Source organism: Prionailurus viverrinus, chromosome C1, assembly GCF_022837055.1.
Source record: "Prionailurus viverrinus isolate Anna chromosome C1, UM_Priviv_1.0, whole genome shotgun sequence".
NCBI lineage: Eukaryota > Metazoa > Chordata > Mammalia > Carnivora > Felidae > Prionailurus > Prionailurus viverrinus.
In genome coordinates, this window is record NC_062568.1 from 129,145,375 (window position 1) to 129,164,544 (window position 19,170).

At 38.2% G+C, this 19,170-nt stretch overlaps 1 protein-coding gene and 1 long non-coding RNA gene across 4 annotated transcripts in view; one reads left to right on the forward strand and one right to left on the reverse strand.

Moving 5' to 3' along the window:
• Window positions 1-18,846, forward strand: part of LOC125172030 (uncharacterized) — a 41,489-nt gene extending 22,643 nt beyond the window's left edge. For both annotated transcript variants that reach the window (XR_007154558.1, XR_007154557.1), the window contains exon 3: window positions 18,614-18,846. This is a non-coding gene — a long non-coding RNA (uncharacterized LOC125172030). The remainder of the gene's footprint in view (window positions 1-18,613) is intronic.
• PALMD (palmdelphin) overlaps window positions 1-19,170 on the reverse strand; it is a 75,783-nt gene that overhangs the window by 37,483 nt on the left and 19,130 nt on the right. For both annotated transcript variants that reach the window (XR_007154553.1, XM_047869440.1), the window contains exon 3: window positions 13,419-13,543. Coding sequence is in view for 1 of the 2 variants with exons in the window: in XM_047869440.1 (XP_047725396.1) it covers window positions 13,419-13,543 (125 nt within the window). In the remaining variant the exon portion in view is untranslated. The remainder of the gene's footprint in view (window positions 1-13,418; window positions 13,544-19,170) is intronic.

Here is a 19,170-nt window from a genome sequence, read left to right on the forward strand (position 1 = left end):
CTGAGAGGGGAAAGCATGGTGGCAGTCCGGCAATGGAAGAAGAGGAGGTCTAACAACCTCCACACCAAGGAGGAGGAAATGTGCCTCCTCCCTGGAAAATGTGCCAAGTTTTTGAGGATTGCCTGTTCTTAAGGAACATAAAACAAAAATTGCAACTGGTACGTAGGCACTATTTTTGTATCTCTAGCATGGTGGGTCTCACTGACAGTGATTTCCCCGTGAGGACATCTGGCAATGCTGGAGACATTTTGGTTGTCACAACTTGAGGACTGCTACTGACACCTAGTGGGTGGAGGCCAGAGATGCTGCTAAACATCCTACATGCACAGAACAGTTGCCCAACAAAGACTTATCTGGCCTAAAAGGTCAATGGCGCTGAGGTTGGGAAGCCTAAAACAATGCCCAGCTGGTATAGTAGGTACTTGATACATGCTTCATAAGGGATTTTTAAAATATCTGTCTCTCTGATAGTTTTACTTTTTCCTCCTTGTTTCTCTTTTCTCATTTACATAATTTGGAATCCAAACTATTATTTGTTGAATAAATTTGATCATCCGTATTTTTATTTAATATTACCATTTGGGTTAACTTCCTTTTCAAATTTCTCTGTATCTATATCTATATTAACTTCTTTTTCTGGCTCAGTGACTCTTCATAGTTAGGAGGATACTCAACTCTTATTTAAAGCTCAGAAAAATTCAGGGCTTAAATTAGGGACTCATATGTAATCCTTTAATCCTGTAAAGCTTTGAGTAGAGAGAAAAATTTAGCAAGTATAAGTGAAATATTGGGGAATATTTATGTGTGTGTGTGTGTATTGTATATATATATACACATATATCTGTACTATCTGTGTGTATATGTATGTATATACATATACATGTATATGTATACATATTTGTGCATGTGTATGTATATATATTTGTATGTATATTCATCCATATACACCTGCACATAAACATACATATGTGTATTTATATAACACTTTAGTTTTGTATATATAAAAATAAAAATATGTATGTAAAACTATTTTTTTTACATGGAAAGCTTTTGGCGAGGTCACTAGGGAATAACTTTCTAACCTTCACCTGCTTATCTCTCAGCTGATGGGTTAGAATTTCCATAAGTGCTGCCATGCCCATTTTTATAAGGTATTACCTTTCTGAATGGGAACTGAGCTCCCAGAAATGCTGATTCAGTTTGACGAGAAACAGGCAGCAGAGAAAGAGAAATATCCTTCTTGGTGCCTCCTGGGCTGTTAGGCGGGGCCTGATGGATGAGTTAGCACCTCTCATGATTTCTGAGAGAGGGTGGGCAGGCATCATGTGCCAATTTAGATAAGCAGAGTACATGAAAAAGGATTTGTAATGCTATCCATTATTGGAATCTTTCTTCTCCCTGCCTATTTGCTGGGGAAAAATAGGGTTATTTTCAAGAGTTCTCTATGTGAAAGCAGGTAGCTTTCATTTCATGCACTGTTCTAGTAATAACCTCCCTTAATCATCACGAGATAATGTCCCCAATCCAATTCCAACATGCAATTTTTTGTCTTAGGAAAAGGACAGCACATAAATGCTGGATGCACCAAGAAGGGGTTATTTCAGAAGGCAATTTTTCTGCTGCTAAGTGTCCATTTATCTCTTTCAGTTTTTGGTGGAGTTAACAAGGACTAACAATCTAATGGAGTTTACCACTGGGGCCAAAAAGGCCAGGACTCAGAAGAGTTATGTTCTACCTTCCATCATTTTACTTGCTAGCAATTATAACAACATTTAAAATGTATTGAGTATCTATACTGTATGAGGCATTGGCCTAATTAGTCCTTCCAACAACCCCCGTGAGTACCATTATTAGTTCCATTTGACAGAGAAGCAAGCTGGGCACCTTGATAGCCCCCTGGCCTGGAGGCTTACAGGTAGCTTGTGGCAGGACAGAATTCGAAATCAAATCTCTGCTGACAGACCCTGAGCTGTTAACAACTTTCTAATTAACCACTATGGGAACAAAACTTTAAAAAATGGGTTCTTATGAACCTAGACACAACACTCATTTTGCTCATCAGTATAAAAGGATTTCTTACTTCCTATCATAATAAAGAAACAGAAGATTGAAATCGTAGCTGGGGTTTGGCCACATGTAAAAGTGCTGACCCATTATATACAAAGGTAATATTTCTGTCCTGGTATTCATTAGGGTAATTTTGTTATACTAGGTATTTTTCTGCTTAGTGGACAAGTCAATGTGACCAGGATTAAAGTGAAGGCTTTGTCACTTTTTTTTTTTTTTTGGTTGAGTTTGGATTTTGGTAGAGGTTCTTACAACAGTCTCTGTTTCAGAGTCTGGGGTTTCCATAAGCTATAGCCACTTTATAGCCAGCCTTTCTTTGTTTGGGCACAAGACTGTTGTTCAAAGTAATAGAAGTTTTAGGTCTTAAATAAAAGCTGGCTGATGTAATTTGATTATAATACTGTAGTTTGAAGGTAATCACTGATGCTGTGTTTGAAATTAAGTTTATGACTGACTTTGGCTATACACTCCCAAAGGACTGATGAGCTGTTTGCTGTAATAGGCTGGAAGCCTATTAAAGGCCAGGACTACACCCAGAGATGGCCCAGTGATCATTTCTCTGGGATGGTCTGAATCAGCAGGACTTGGTCCAGGTTGTGCCACCACTGATATACCTCTGAAATTAGTTGATGGAATTGCTAGGACCACCTCACTGACCCCATCCAAGCTAGACAAAGAAGGATTCAGTTTCTTTTGGGACTCACAGGTTCTCAGAATGTGTTCACCTCCAGCAGATGTTGAATTTGGTCTGGAGTGGTGAGCAGTTGTAATCTTTGACTCTTCCCTTAAGTGCAGATTCTCTTTCCTTTTTTTTCCCCACTGAATCTTGGGAAAACAGGAGGTGGCTGGTGGTTTACCTACATTTTGTGAGTTTTTGTGTGAAGGTCTACTTTTTTGTTTTCAGCTCTACCCATGGAAACAAGACAGTGAGCCCATATGAAAGCTAATGTACTTGGCTTACTTATTTAGCCCAACCAAGCTTCAGTTTTCTTCTTTGGTGGATAATAATAGTATTCACAAAAGGTTGTCTTAAGGAGGTAAATAAAATTATTTTTGTAAGCCTCTACCACAGGGTGTGACACAGAGGAGTTACTCAATAATGATTAGTTAGCCCTTTCTCTTCCTACTCTGGTAGGAAAAGGAGGGCCATCTATGACAATTACAATAAAAAAGAAAACCTACCAGGTCTATTTGGAGATTTGTTTTTCAACTTTGATATCAATGATTTTGGAGCGAGTGTGGGTGTGAATATAGCTTTAGGGACACACCTGTCCTTTAAAAATACAGGTCTAGACAAGAAACCAAAATAGTACTCCAGGATTATTAGAATTTTCATAATATTTATGGGAATGGTGTCTAATTAACAAATGTTATCTATTTTGTAAATGAAATCTCCTCACCCCAATCTATTTCTCTTGTTCTTTTTAGTAATAGAAGTCCTTGAGTCTTATGTGTCTCGCCAGCTACGGACTACATTTCCCAGTCTCCTTTGCATTTAAATGGTGTCATGTGACTAAATGCTGGCTAATAGGATAGTAGCAGAAGTGACATCTGCAATTTTCAGGTCATAACTTTAAAATAGAACTGTTTGGCCTCCACTTATCCTCCCCTTCCTACACTGGAATGCAGATGTTGTGGCAGTGAGCTGTCTTTGACCATCCTACCAGAAGCATCACTTAGGGAGCAGCAAAGCAAGACAGAAAGAAACAGGGAGGGTCTCTCGATCATCTCATGGGATGTTGCTTCTCTCTCTCCCTTGAATGTCTCCTAGCTAGGATTGTTATGGGTGTGAGAGAAATGAATGTTCTAATCTTGTTTAAGCCACTGCGGTTATAGAATCTTTTAAAGCATCAAAATCAGTATGCTAATTATTGCATCACCTTATGGGGATGAACCTTTGCATAACCAACTTTATGAGATTTTTTTTCTTTGGTTTGCAAAATTACTCATTGTTACCTTGCATTTCAGGTAGTTAGCCAGTAAAAATAGAAAAATAGATCAGCTTTGCATCTAGTGATTGAAGAAGTTACGTGTTTCTAAATCATCTACCAAATCTGACATGGTTTATATTGATGTTAGCTAGTTAATGCTCAATGGCTAAGGTTTACAATGATAAAAGAAAGATCTTTTATTTTTTAACTATGACTGATTAAAATGAATAGCTTTGGAACTCTAACAGATACTATTAAGTATATGTAGTTGATGACTTTAATTAGGTAATCTTGACTGCAGTATGTTGGTCATATGTAATGGGCAGATAAGTTATTATTGATGGATCAGAGGTTAAAGATATTTTATCTTTATAGATACTTTGCTTTATGATAATATCAAACTCTATTTTGTCATAAAATTGAGAATATGCAGTCTAGTAGAAGGTGGGTTGATTTTTGTGTTTTATTTTTAAAACTAGGGGTCTGATAAATTTCATCAAACATTTAACACACTTTTTAAAAAAAAAATTTTTTTTTCAACGTTTATTTTTGGGACAGAGAGAGACAGAGCGTGAACGGGGGAGGGGCAGAGAAAGAGGGAGACACAGAATCGGAAACAGGCTCCAGGCTCCGAGCCATCAGCCCAGAGCCTGACGCGGGGCTCGAACTCACGGACTGCGAGACCGTGACCTGGCTGAGGTCGGACGCTTAACCGACTGCGCCACCCAGGCGCCCCAAACACACTTTTTTTAAGCACTTAACACATGTCAGGCACATTTTACTCACCAAACTGAAATAAAACTATATAATAAAAAAAGATGAAGAATACTTCTACGCACAGACATAGGACATGAATTGCCTTACAATCAGCCTTGCCAACAGGCATGTGTATAATAAGGAAGATCTAACCCACTAGTGCAAACAATCACATGCTGTGGGTAAGCATGCCAGAGAATTAAAGGGCATTTGGCATACAACAAACACTCAGTTTGGCCTAAGCCAGATCTATTGCCTCTAATCCTGAGCATTTAAGAACAGGAGGAACAATGCGACACAGCAGCTTCAAGATAACAAGAAGCAGAGAGCTAGCCCAGCAGTGACATTGAAACAAGTGTCACTTGGCTCTGATAATTGGGAACAGAGCAGATGTTTAGAAAAGCTGAATAATTTATAGTTACATGCGAGCAGCTTTTGCATGGGTGAATCTCATCTCCTAATATAACTCTGTAAATATTAATAATTATATTATGGACAGATGATACTATCATGAGTTGAAACTGCCATGTAGGCAGATAATGTTAGAAGATAATCATTTAGTAGAAAAGCAAATGCTCTTCATCAGAACAATATTTTGTAAATTAAGGCTTTCATTTTCCATGAAAAATAAGAAGCCAAACTGGTTTTCAGAGAATCAGCCCCTTTCATGGGCAGGTTACAAACAAGGTTTTCAAATGAATGCAAATAAATGCACGGTCTGGAGGTTGGTGTGGTATGGTAGACTGGTTAGTTATGGGCTTCTTGAGTGCTCTGGTAGGACAGAAGCTGGGTGTGTGGTTTTTAATTAGAGCCTGTAGAGAGCCTTGTCGTACATGATAAATACTTAATAAGAGCTAAATATTTTTTTTAAACTTAAAAATTTTAATGCTTATTTATTTTTTGAGAGAGAAAGGGGGGGGGGTGGGCAGAGAGAGAGGGAGGTACAGAATCCGAGGCAGGCTCCAGGCTCTGAGCTGTCAGTGCAGAGCCTGACATGGGGCTCGAACTCACGAACCATGAGATCATGACCTGAGCTGAAGTCAGATGTTTAACTGACTGAGCCACCCAGGCACCCTGAGCTAAATAGTTTTAATAATAATTCAAATCGACCTCTACATACATAGGTGCCATGAGGTGCCTTAGCCAGGACATGGCAAATTCACTGCAAATGTGCTTATCCATGATTTTGGAAAGCTTTTTTTTCTTTAAAAAAAAAGTTGTAGGGGAAAATATTTTTAGTGAATAAACTACTTGTTACCATATTATGAAATGGCAAAACATATTCAATGATGTATGCAGCCATTGACTCTCTCTGTTCAGAAATAATTACTGGCTTTATGCCTTGTAACCCTTAACATTTATTTCCAACAGTATTATAGAGCAGTCACTATATTTTCAACTTTCTATCCACTTCATTTTTGCTTTGCTTCTAGTATTAATTGTTCATATTTGATACCAAGAACAGGACTCTATTATTTGAAGACCAATAAATATAAATTCCAATCTTAATATAACATAGAATAACCAACAAGGACCAGTTAGCCTGGGGTGGTCTAAATGGGCTAAGTGACACTTAGCTTGTGGCAGACAAAAGATGCATTCCAAGGGGTGTATGTGGAAGCTTTCTGAGCTGATAAATTTAGTCATAGATCTGGGGTGGGGGACAATCTTGGAGAATGGGGAAACCTAGGCCCTTTGGTAGCATATTATACAAAGAATTTCTGCCTTTGAACATTCTTTGTGACAATTACTCCTCTCCCACTTTCTCCTTTGTTCATTTGCTCCTTTGTTCCTTCATTACTCATGTCAACACAGCCAAAGATTTATGACGTCCATGCTAGTAGTTTTAAATTTGTATTTCAAGTTACTGAATATTGTTTTAAATGAAATAATGTAAAATCACTTTGAAAAGTTAAAGGATCTAAAGAGAAGTAAACATAACTAAAAATTTGCTTTGAGGCACTTATGATCTCAATCTCCTTTACTTAAGACAAAGATGGGTTCGATGTGGCAGGTTCTCTATAAATCTTCATTGAAATGAATCAAGAATGAACCGAGTGAGTCCTGGTGGAATGGGTCTGGGGTCAGAAAGATCTATGTGTGACTCATGGCTTGTCTGCTACTAGATTTATAGCTTTTTGTGCTTTAGTGTCCTTACATGTAAAATAATGCTAATTAGACTTTCCTCAGAGAATTGTTTTTCTCAGAGTAATGCTCAGGTATATAATATATGCTGCATAAAGGGTAGCTGTTATTATTGAATTGCAGTGGAGTGGTGTTATTCTAATCTACTTTTTAGACTATCACAGCACTGGTGGGGGTGGGGGTGTTTATGCTGGGTAATCATTTAACCCTATTTTTACTAAGCTATGGATGAGATTGGCAGGTGTGAATCACAGAGGATGCTGGGAAGTGGGGGATAAGGAAATAAAAGAGCATAGGAAAGAGGGGAAAGATGAGAAAGTGAAGTGAGGGTGAGGTGTTACAACACGTCATCAACAATGGCCTCAAAAACCACTGTCATGTGACTTTGCCCTTGACTCAAGATAGTTGGGTGGTTATCCTTTTTTATTTTTTAAAGAATTTCAAGGCTTTAATTTTTACTTCATTAATGTTCAAGTCATTGTCTAGTCTTTAGCTGGACCCTTTAATAGATGGTATTTTCAAGTCTGACCATGCATCCATCCATCATCCACCATCCATATTTTCCCATTCATTCATTTTTTAAGCTACATAATCACAGGTATTCCTATTATGTGCTAGGCATTGTACTAGGCTTTTTTTTTTTGATGGAGTTTGGGGGTTAGATTTCTTCCTCTTTTTTTTGCTGGAAATTTGATTTATTTTGCTGTTTTTGTTACATTAAAAAAATCTCCTGAGTTAAAAATAATCACAATATCTGGAAAATTAAAAACAACAACAGATGAACTATTGCAAATCTGATAAACCAATTAGTCAAATATGGAAAGTGAAAAACATGCTTGGAATGCTTTTGACTCATATAATTGCTTCAGAATAATTTCTTAAGTGTTTCTAGGCAACAGCAAATTTAAGAAGAAGAAACAAATGGTGGGTTTCTCTCTCTCTCCCTCTCTCTCTTTTTTTGTGTGCCTTTCCCCCCTTTCTCTTCTCTCTCTCACATTGTCACAAGAGCAGCTTGTGCCTCTCCCACAATATGATGTTAGATATGGCTGGTTGGGTCAGAATGTGACATTTTTCATGCAGCATTCCTCACTGTGTTGGATGAGACATCAGTTTCATTAAGGTACAGTTGGCCTGCACAGGTAGATGAGAGCATTAGGTAGGGGGTTGAATTTGGATAGAAATCACAGCGAGCTGAACTTTGATAAACTATAACCAGCATCAAAAGCATTTAGCCTTTATATTTCTCCATCGATCCTTTGGGTTCTGTTTTTGAAATTGAATCTTGCCTGCTATTTTTTGAGTTAACAGAGTAGATTACTGCTTTATATGATCTTGAGCAGAATGCATTTCCTAATATTGCATCTCCATTTGTAGTGGCACTTCCCTTATGTGGCATGGTGGCAGCTGCAGTAATGACCCGCTCCTCAGATTTTCTCATGACATACAATCACACAGAAATCCAATCTTTCCTGCATCTTCATATTAGTACCTTATGGGGCAGGCAGTGTCTACCATTTGGAGACAAATTAAAGCTCATTAAAGAAAGGCAGAGGGTCAGAAGGGTACTTTGAAATATTAAAAAAAAATCCTTACTAGAGAACATTTAATCATAAGTAGATAATCCTTCTCAAAGGGAAGGCAGTGCATTTACATCATTCTCCCTGGCAGTTAACCTTTTGCATTTTATGCTTATGACATTTCTGTCAGGCACTTTGTGTGCTCCAATTAAAGTCAGAGGTCTTTGGACATAGTTCAAAAAGTAGCAAGCCTCTGGAGGGCAACTTGATGCAAGGCATTTTGGCAGAGGGAGGACAGCTGGGCAGCCACATAGGAAAGAGGAATCTAGAATGTGAACGACACAGCTCCTTTGGATGCTTCTGAGGGTGTTTGGAGGGGGGGCTCATTATGGGTGTTGGCTATTGGATGGAGGAAAGCAACAGACGTGACAAAACAGGAATTCTAAGCCAGCCTATAAATTTGTACACATGGGTGTCTGGACTGAGAGGTCGGTGCTGGATTTGCACCTGTGCCTACAATCAGGTAGTAAATGGTTCAGTGGTCACAGTAAGAACAGGGCTCATTTGGGAGGCAAATTGAAACTCTATTTAAGCAAAGCAATTCAGAAGGAGATGTTCAGTATCATTTTACTCCTGGGAACATTTCCTCCTAAGGCACAGGCAAAATACCCACTAATATTGTTCCAAAGCTAAGAATGTGACTCACAGACAAAAACCATGGAAACCTACTTATTTTCTGAAACGTTGCTGTTCTGAAAGAAAAGATGAGAGGATGAATAAGCAGACATGTTTTACTTAAAGGTTATGTGTGAGTCAGGGAAGCTTTGAGTTTTTAATATGGCAGAGACTCATATGAGTATCTATGCATATAAGAGAGTGAAATCATTACATGGGTTGGAAATTAAAAGTGCTGTAAAAGGGTAGCATTTACAGGATTTAACTTTTATAAAAATTTTCTACAAGATCTGAGGCATAATTTATTTTTATGATTAAGACATTTAATTAGATTTTAAATCCTGAGTCCTAATTTTTTAGCTGTATGCGATGGGGCAAGTTAGCATCTACAAATGTCATTTTTCTCACCTATTAAGTGTTAATCTACCTCATAGCATGGTTGTGAGAATTCAGTGAGATAATCTATATGAAATGTTGAACACAGTGCCTGGTCTATAACACATGCTCTGTAAAAATTAACCAGTATTGTGAGTGTTTTAGTCTTCAAGTCATAAAGAAAACCCATCCATTATTTCCAAATGGAAAGAATTCTAATTGCGTGGTAATCTCAGTTTACTCAAAGGAAAAGATTCTTTGTACTGGCATAAAGAAATGAGACATCTTGGCCAAGAGATAAAAATCCCCAGATAAAATTCCAGGCAGTGTCCTTCTTCTAATTATTTTTGACTCCTAATAAGGACTAGGGTCTAATATTTTTTGAACACCTACCATGTGTCAGGTACTCTCCAAGCTGATCACTCATGAAGTCCTGTGAAGTCACTATAATTGTCCCACTATTACAGACAAGGAAACTGAGGCCCAAAGAGATGAGAGAACATGTCAGGCTTATAGGTACTGTGGTTGACAGAGCAGGGATTTGAATGCCAAAGGCCATGCTCTTTCAGTTCCTCTCACAAGACTGGGAGTAGTAGTAGGAATAAAAACTTCAGGAGCGGTCTGGCCCTGCTGCAGACTCTGAGGTAATAGCAGCGTTTCTATTTTGATGTTCCCGTTAAAATCTTATCCTCTAGCTGAGAGGCCTGGCAGGTGGCAAATGTCACCCTTGAGCAGGCACCTAAGTCAAGTGATAAACAGTCATTCAGGGTTTGGGATGCTTTCCCTGCTTAGGGAAGAAGGGTGGCTCTGTCTAGTTCAATTCCATCCTTTGACTTGGTTGCCTCTTGGAGCTAACGGGAAAATGTACTTTCTTTAGCTGGTAATAAAAGCTTCTTAAGTACTGCGGGTAGCTGTTTTGGAGAAACACTGAATTTAAAAACATGCACCTGATTATTTAGCAGTTGTAGAAATATCTGAGAAGAAAATGTTCAGTTATCAGGTAAAGCTGCTTTGGCGACATGATTTCTTTAATGCTGGGCAGTAGTGGAGGCTGTTTAATACAGACAAGGCACAGATATTATTTTGTCTCTGTATGTTGCTTCAGAACATTCTGTTCCCTGCACATGTTAAACGAGATAAACAGCCTTCGTGCATCACAACAATGCAAATTCACGATACAAACTCTTTGCAAATACATTTGTTTTTAGGACCATTCCTTAAACAAAGCAACTTGCTACGAGGTATTAGATGTTTTACTATTTCCAGAACATGTACACCCACAGCTCTCCTTTAGTTTTATAGCAGGAGAGCACTGAATGGGACTTGCTTTGAGGCCCAAGTTTACCTTTAATGGCTCTGTGACCTTAATTAAGTCCCTTATCCTCTCTGAGCCTATTTCCTCCTCTTTGCAATGGAGGTGTTAATGCTTTCCTTCTAGGATTGCTGTGAGAATGAAATGACTTAATGGAAGTGCAAGTGCTTTGTCAATGGCACAAGGCCATTTAAAAATAAATCATTCCTGTTATTTATATTTGGGGGTTAAAATCATTTGGTGCTAATAAAGGAGCACTTATGGTTAATGACATCCTGAAGATCTAAAACAAAGTTGTAGTGAAGTCACGGGGATGAAAGCACAGCATAGGGAATCCAGTCAATAATATTGCAGTGACATTGTACGGTGACAGGTGGTGACTGTACATGTTGTGGTGAGCATTGTGTAATGTATAGAACTGTCGAATCACTATTTTGTATACCTGAAACTAATGTAACATTATACGTCAACAGTACTTCAATTAAAACAGAAAATAAAAAAAAAATAAACTCATCAGAAGATGCCAGAATTGTGTAATGTGAGAGCAACATGAAAGAAGATCCGGAGAGTGCTAGGAGCTCTTTGGAGAAAGGAGAACCAGGAGTCAGAACATGCTTTAAAGACTTCCTGTAAGAGATAATAGGTTTTCGGACCATAGTGTGTGGTCTAAAATGCTGTGTGGCATCACTTTATAGGTAGCATAGGGTAGTCATGAGTTTCTGATCCACCACTTTGTAATTATGTGAATTCTTTACCCCTTATGTGCCAAAAGTGAAGATAATGACAATGCATCACAGGGTTATGAAGGTTAGATGGGATGATAATCTGTAAAGTACCTGGCAGGTAATATGGCTGGTAAATATGGTTTGTCTTCTTCTTCCTGCTCCTCTTCCTCCTCCTACTTTTTTTTTTTTTATTTTTTTTTTTATTTTTTGGTCAGATAGGAACTCTAACTAGGGAAGCCATGGTCGGTACCACTAGAAGCTTACGTGCTTCTCAGAGCATTCAGGCAAGGTCTGAAAGCAATCAGTAGAACCCTAGTAAATTCTCTGGGATTACTTACAGTGCTGCCCAAACTTGTTAATGGCGTCTGAGTCTGTTAGCCACTTCAGTTATCATCAAGTGCAGAAAAAGTTGTAGGTATTCAGTATGGGCAAAGACTCTTAAATAAGAGGGGGCTTTGAAGAGAAGCAGGGATATGTCTGCAGAGCGCAGGGTATGCAGGGATTAAGTTCAGAACTCCTTCAGAGATAAGGGTTCTGTGCTAAGGATGAGAAAGTAATCATCAGCTAAGCCAGACTTTGGTAAGAAGCTCTTGCTAAGGGACGCCTGACAAAGGATCAAGTTTTCCCAACTGTAGAGTTGATTTATTGAGTTATTTTTAAGGAATTGTTATCTACCATTCAGAAACACTTCACATCTTTGAGCAAACAACTGAGGGGTTTATAAATATAAACACTTCAATGATTACAATATAACTTTTAAGAATTGTTAATTTAAAAAAAAATCTGAATAAGGATGAGTAGTCAGTGATTTTAGCTATTAAATGTATAAGCGTGTGAAATTAGGCAAGTAACGTGAGAAACAGTTAAAAAAAGGAAGCTTTTTTCCATGCTGTCAATTTGAAGGCCTAATGCAATCTGTCTGTATAGTGTGGTGAGGATGGGCAAAATGTAGTTGTACAGCTAGTGTATATTTTTACCTTTCAGGTCTTTCCTATAGTTCTCACTAAAGAGGACAAATTCACAGTGAGTGAGATTTTGAAAGCTACCTATATTTATTTCAAAGATCCATAGGCTTTAAATTACTGTCATTATTATACCACAAGAAATTCCATCTTTTTTCTGTGTGTAGGTTAGAAAATGATTCTGACATTTCCCACATCTCTTTCTTTCATGCTATCTATATTTTGTGATAATACTAATAACCCCATCTTCCATTCGAGCTTTCCAATATATATATTTTTTTCATGTTCATCACTTTTTAAGCCAAGGCAATTTAAAAGCTTTACTTGTTATATCACAAGTTGCTGGCTTGGTACTGATTGTGGGTGATGGGCAGGGAAGGACATTGAGAAGTGAGGTCAACATCTGGGACCAAATAATTGGGAAGGTAGAAGAGAGAAAATGCTAGTGAAGTATTCCTACAGTGTCTTCTCTTTCAAAACATGGTTGTGACTGGGGAGAGCCCGGGAGAAGGGTGATGGACACACAGTGTAAACACATCCAGAGAACTGTCACCTGTCCTAAGGTGAGAGTAGGGGTTGGGGCTGTGAATAAGGACTGTTTTTTGACTACTCCTTATGTGCCAGTTGGTGCTAGTAGCTTAGCACATATATTTTTAATTTGCTCAACAACTGTAAAAGATAGATATTGTTACTACCATTTTGTAGATGAGGAAATAGGCTTGGAGAGCTTTGGGTAAGTCACCAATATGTATTTAAAAAATAAATCATGTGTTGCTATGTGTAGGTGGCATTTACAGTGAAATTTCTGTCATCTTCTGGTGTTGCCTTAGTCTTTATTAGAAATCCAAATGAAGATGTGATTATGCCCTTAAAAATAAGAATGGATCTTATACATGCAACATGGGCAAAGTCAAAATAAAGGGAGTTATGGAGTAGATCAGTGAGGGCTGTACCTGAGGATGCTTTGTTCTAGAACCTGGATCTGGTGCTGGTCTTGTTGATTCTGCTTCTTCATCTCTTCCTGTTCTTTTCCGCTGCTGACTCCATCTAGAAGCCATTTCTCCCTTAAGGCCTTTTTCTGATATCAGGAAACATAAAGATGTTCTTAATCAATAATTTCCTAAATCTCTAACTACTTTGAAATCTTATGAATATTAATAGTGAACATAGTAAAGAGAAATGTTTTTTTTTTTCTCACTGCGTTACCTGAATAAATCTGGTGTTTTCCTTCATTGCACCTTTTGTAACCCCCTTCCAAAGCCAGTTTTATGTATCTAAATCCTGTTTATCCTACACGTTCTAGAGTAGGTTCTTCCTTCTCTGTGAAAATCTCTGTCCTTCCCCCATCCTCACCCTCAGAGAGCTCTCTTTCTTCAGAATCATGCAGCACTCTGCTTACCTACACTGTATGTCTAGCAGTTGTACAGAGATCTTATCACGTGATGTCTAACTATTACTTATTTGATTAATGGGTGTACATCTTGTGTCTTTGAAGTAAAAGGCTCCTTCCTTGAAGCGATTTTTTTTATTCATCCCAATGACAGTGTACAGAAAATGCTCCAAAATGTTTTTGTGTGGGATTAATTGAAATGAGGGGCAGAACAAGAGATTGCTATTGTGTCTTAAACTAATTCGATGTTAGTCTTAAGTGGTGTGGTCAGCACTTATTGCTTTGCCCACCCAGTACCTCTTCTGTCTTCTGAGAACCTCCCCGGTTCCAGATACCTAAGTTTAGTACAAAACTACTTGTTCCAATAATACGATGCACAAAATTCACTGATCTAACTTGAATTTTTGTCAACTTTAACAAAATGATAAATATTTATGTTTTATCATATGGGAAAAAACCCTTTGAATTTGCATGAAAGAATTATAATCCTGGATCCTGAGCCTGAGAAAAAGCAAATGAGAGATGTCTAAATTTTGGAGAGGACTTAGCTAGCACCCCGTCCATGTCTTACATAGGAAGTGTTAGGTATTAATTCCAAGGAGTTTGAGTTTCTCCTTTTCTTCCTGAAGAAAACTGTTCTCCCTATATATTTAATCTACCTGTGTAAACTATTTGTTTAATAATTACTTATTGGGGATTTGTGCCTAAAATGGTGAGAAGAATGGGAACTCTGTATTGTCTGAGACTTCTTTCTCTTACATCACAATTAAAATGAGAGCAAGTAAAAAGAACTTTTGCCTTTTTTAAAAGGATGCTAGAACTAATACTACTGGAATCTAAATATCTTTGAATTTTAAACAAAATTTAAATAAGGTTGATTGTGCTAGGTAAGTATCACATGATGGTTATTTTAAGTAAGGCAATGGTCTCCAAACCAATAAGAAATGTTATACTGCTTACAAATACATATTGTATGGAATTATACTTTATAGAGCTGATAAAACCTGGCCTGCTCTAGTTGAAGCAGGGAGGGGGCCCAGAAGCCTGTGGATGCCCAGAACACACAGTTTGAAAACTACTAGATTGAGTAACAGCCTTATCCCAGATGATCATGTTCATTTTGTCCTTTTCAGAGTTTCAAGTGATTGCATGTGGACAACACCCCCCATAAGAGTAGTTTGTATTATTCCAGTTTGTAGCCAGAGATTCTTTGCCCCAGTGTTACCTTAACACCTAATTATGGCTGTTGAGCTGTTTGCGGAAATGTTTTCCCACAGACACAGTTAAAATGTTCTTAATAAAGGTCAAGATCTATCTCTTGAGGTCAAAGATGCCAAGAAAATCTTAGTACACTCATTTGAGAAATTTACTTTGATTTTAATTTATTTTTATTTGATGGAATGTGATGATAGTTAATGCATAGTAAAGAAGACAGATGACACCTATCAAAAGTAAATTACAGTCCTTACAAACCACCTACCAGGACAGTTTCAGTCATTTACATCCGTATCACTACAAGAAGCACTCAGATGGGATGGTCTTATGATGCTGAGTTACAGAGAACAGAAAATAATTCATGTGATGTGATTATGTGAACTTGGGGCTACATTCTTGGTTCTTAGTCTGGTTAGGAACAAGAATAATTTAAATTTTATCTTTGTAAAACTTTGTTCATAATTCACAAATTGTCATTTACCTCTGGCAAAGAACCCTTTGCCTCTGAATATAAAATACATAATTTGGATGTGCAATTAAAATGATATGGTACAATTACGTATTGTGACAACCTAAAGATAGTTATTTTGCTTTTATGTCACAGTTTAGACTTGTGCTTTCATCTATGAGGTCGATGTAAAATCTGTTTCACAACAATGACATTCAGAATCAAAAGCCGTATTAACTGTATGAAAATATAAGTGACATGTGGGTAATGGATATTTGGGCAGTTAGTTTTTTTTTTAGGGAAAGGTTTTCCTGAAGCACGTTCCATTCTATACAGCAGTTAGAGTAGACTTTAGGAATAAATTAGTTCTTTATACCATGGATCAAATGGATTTCCAGAAAAGAAAAGTTTTCTTTTTTTTTTTTTAATTTTTTTTATGTTTATCTATTTCTGAGACAGAGAGAGACAGAGCATGAGTGGGGGAGGGGCAGAGAGAGAGGGAGACACAGAATCCGAAGCAGGCTCCAGGCTCTGAGCTGTCAGCACAGAGCCCAACACGGGGCTCGAACTCACAGACCGTGAGATCATGACCTGAGCCGAAGTCGGTCGCTCAACCGACTGAGCCACCCAGGTGCCCTAAAAGCCGTATTAACTGTATGAAAATATAAGTGACATGTGGGTAATGGATATTTGGGCAGTTAATTTTTTTTTTAGGGAAAGGTTTTCCTGAAGCACGTTCCATTCCATACAGCAGTTAGAGTAGACTTTAGGAATAAATTAGTTCTTTATACCATGGATCAAATGGACTTCCAGAGAAGAAAAGTTTTCTAAGTTGAGTGTATTTTGTGTGTCTTGGTGACAGATTGTGATCATGTTACTAGGCAAGAAGACTTATAGTGTACAAATCTCAGAAATGTTTGAAAGTTAGAATGCTACTAATATCCCCAGAAACTCCCTTTCTAGCATGTCACTGGTATGATTGCCAGGTTCCAGAGCGAAAGAATATCAGAGTGAGTTCCTACAATTATTTGGAAATGTATGTACTAATGACCCAGAAGGAGCACTTTGTAAATGTTTATGTTTGTGAAGTGTAATGAAAGAGTTTGCAATCAGGAAAGTGCTGAGAACAGGTGGATGAAGAAGAAAATTAAAGGAGACTGGCAACTGTAGAGGCCAATAGAGCTTTCTTGACTTGGTGAACATATTTTAGAATCGATTTTAAAAATATTTCTGCACATTTCTGAACCCCATTTTGGAATGGTGCCTAGTTGCTGTTTGGTGTGGCCAACCATTTTCTGCAAAACTTAGACGAATGTGACTCTATTCAAACTGCCAGTCTTTCCTCTGTGTTCCTTTTGCAGTTTTAGTCTTGCACACAGCGCTCATCACATAATGTATGTCATTATAAGTTTCTGTGTCAGTTACCATTTTAAGGATACAGGTCAAACTTTATTTTGTATTCTTAGGGCCCTGCTTAGTACTTTACACATAATAGGTCCTTAATAAATGTTTATTGACTAAAAGGTCCTATATACACCTATATAAATCTTACTTATCAGTTAAGACTCAGCTTAAATCCCACACCTTTAATAGACCTCCTTTGACCACCCCAGATTACTGCTTATACTATTATTTAAATTTAAGAAATTATCTTTTAACCTGTCCTAGTTGTTTATTTAATATTGGGGTTCCCACTAGGTTGCAGGCAGAAGTGCTGCAGCCCTCCAGGGCCACTGCTAGTCTCTATGGCATTAATAAAAAAATCAGGAAAAATTGCTGTTTCTCATCTCCACCCCTTTGGGTCAGTGCACAGCCTGGGAAGGTGGATAGCACCTTTGTGCAGAGAAAAAGAAACGTCATCCTTCAGACAGAAGCAGACTGATGCCAGAGTGCACAGTTCCAAGGGAGCATGGGCAGGGTTTTAGCACTCCTTTCTCAGGTACCTTTGTGCAGTACACAATCTGCACAACTGTGTACAGCAATCCAAAGCATGATAATGTGTTGATTGGATTGGATTAGAAGAGGTATCCTGGGTTCCAGAAAACAAACCTATACGGAAGATCATGTATTATTTTTTTGCACTGGTTTTGGCAATACTGAAAAGAAGCGCCACTTCAGAAACAGAACTTTCAGTGAGTCAGAGTTTCCATTTCTTTCCTTTCCTTCCCTTTCCTTTCCTTTCCTTTCCTTTCCTTTCCTTTCCTTTCCTCTTCTGTTTTTATTTTAGAGAGAGAGCAAGAGCAGGGGAAAGGGGCAGAGGTAGAGAGAGAGAGAGAGAGAGAGAGAGAGAGAGAGAGAATGAATCCTGGGCATGCTCCATGCTCAGCATGGAACCCAGCATGGGGCTCGATCCCATGGCCCTGGTATCATGACCTGAGCTTGGACACTCAAGCTCAACTGACTGAGCCACCCAGGTGCCCTGGAGCCAGAGTTTTCTTTGTGAAACTTGCTTCCTAGAGTGAACTGAGGGGATATTTAACCCTTTCTCTTACTGTGAGCTCTACTGTTGTTTGGCTACACATTCTACAAGAATAGCAATTGTTGAATGCTAGACAGCTTTCTGTTTACTCAGAAGCAATCATTACTTTATTGTGAGACTCAAATTGTGTGTAAACTGTGTGTGTGTGTGTGTGTGTGTGTGTGTGTGTGAGAGAGAGAGAGAGAGAGAGAGAGAGAGAGAGAGAGAGGGAGGGGGAGAGAGAGAGAGAGAGAGAGAGAGAGAGAGAGAGAGAGAGGGAAAGAGAGGGAGAGAATGAGAGAGAGAGAGAGAGAGAGAGAGCACTGATTAACAGTTAGAAATGGTTTAGCTCAAAAATTATTGTGGATTTGATTTTTGATTTGAGTTTCACTCACCAAAGTAACTTGGTAAAATTTGTTTTTGTTTCATTGATTTTTCTGATTATATACACTGCATTTCTTGGCTATGTCTACTACTTATGTAAATTCACTGTGACATAACTGCAAGGATAGCAGGCTGACTATACTTTGAAATTATCCATCAAACTTTGGAAATGTCAATTTATATAGAAACAAAGGAGCAAACAGAATCCAGAGAACTGAGGCTAATTGGAATCTTAAATTATGTTTCTTTTCAGAGGTGGTTACCTGACCCATCAGAAAGATGGAGTTAGCTGAATTCGGCAAGTTTACCTTAAGTGTGTAGATTCCACAAGTGTGCGGCATTGTTTCATTGAGGGATTCATTAAATCTATTGATAGCAGCCCTGCCAGCTAAGTAGCTTCCTGCTTGGACCTGTTCACAAGGAGCTCCTGTTTGTCATTTGGTTGCATCCTGTGACTAAGCTACGTAATAAAATGTTGAAACTCAATGTGCTTTAATTACAACATGACCACACCCGTGGAAGATGTAAAGTCTGATTTTAAAAATGGAGATTTATTTCTGGTGATGATCTCATGTTTTGTCAAAACAGAACAAAACAAAATAAAACAAAACCCCGAAGCCATACTCAAACAAAATTGGATTCATTGCACTGAGCTTTTAAATCCAAGCATCCTTGACCCTGCCAGACAGTGTCTGCTGTGTACCCCCTGGGGAAAGGCTGGCCTTTCATTGATTCCAAAAGGGACTTCCTAGCTGGTTCTATCCCTAGGGATGTTAAGCAAGACTGTATTCAGGGCCAAATTATCAAGGC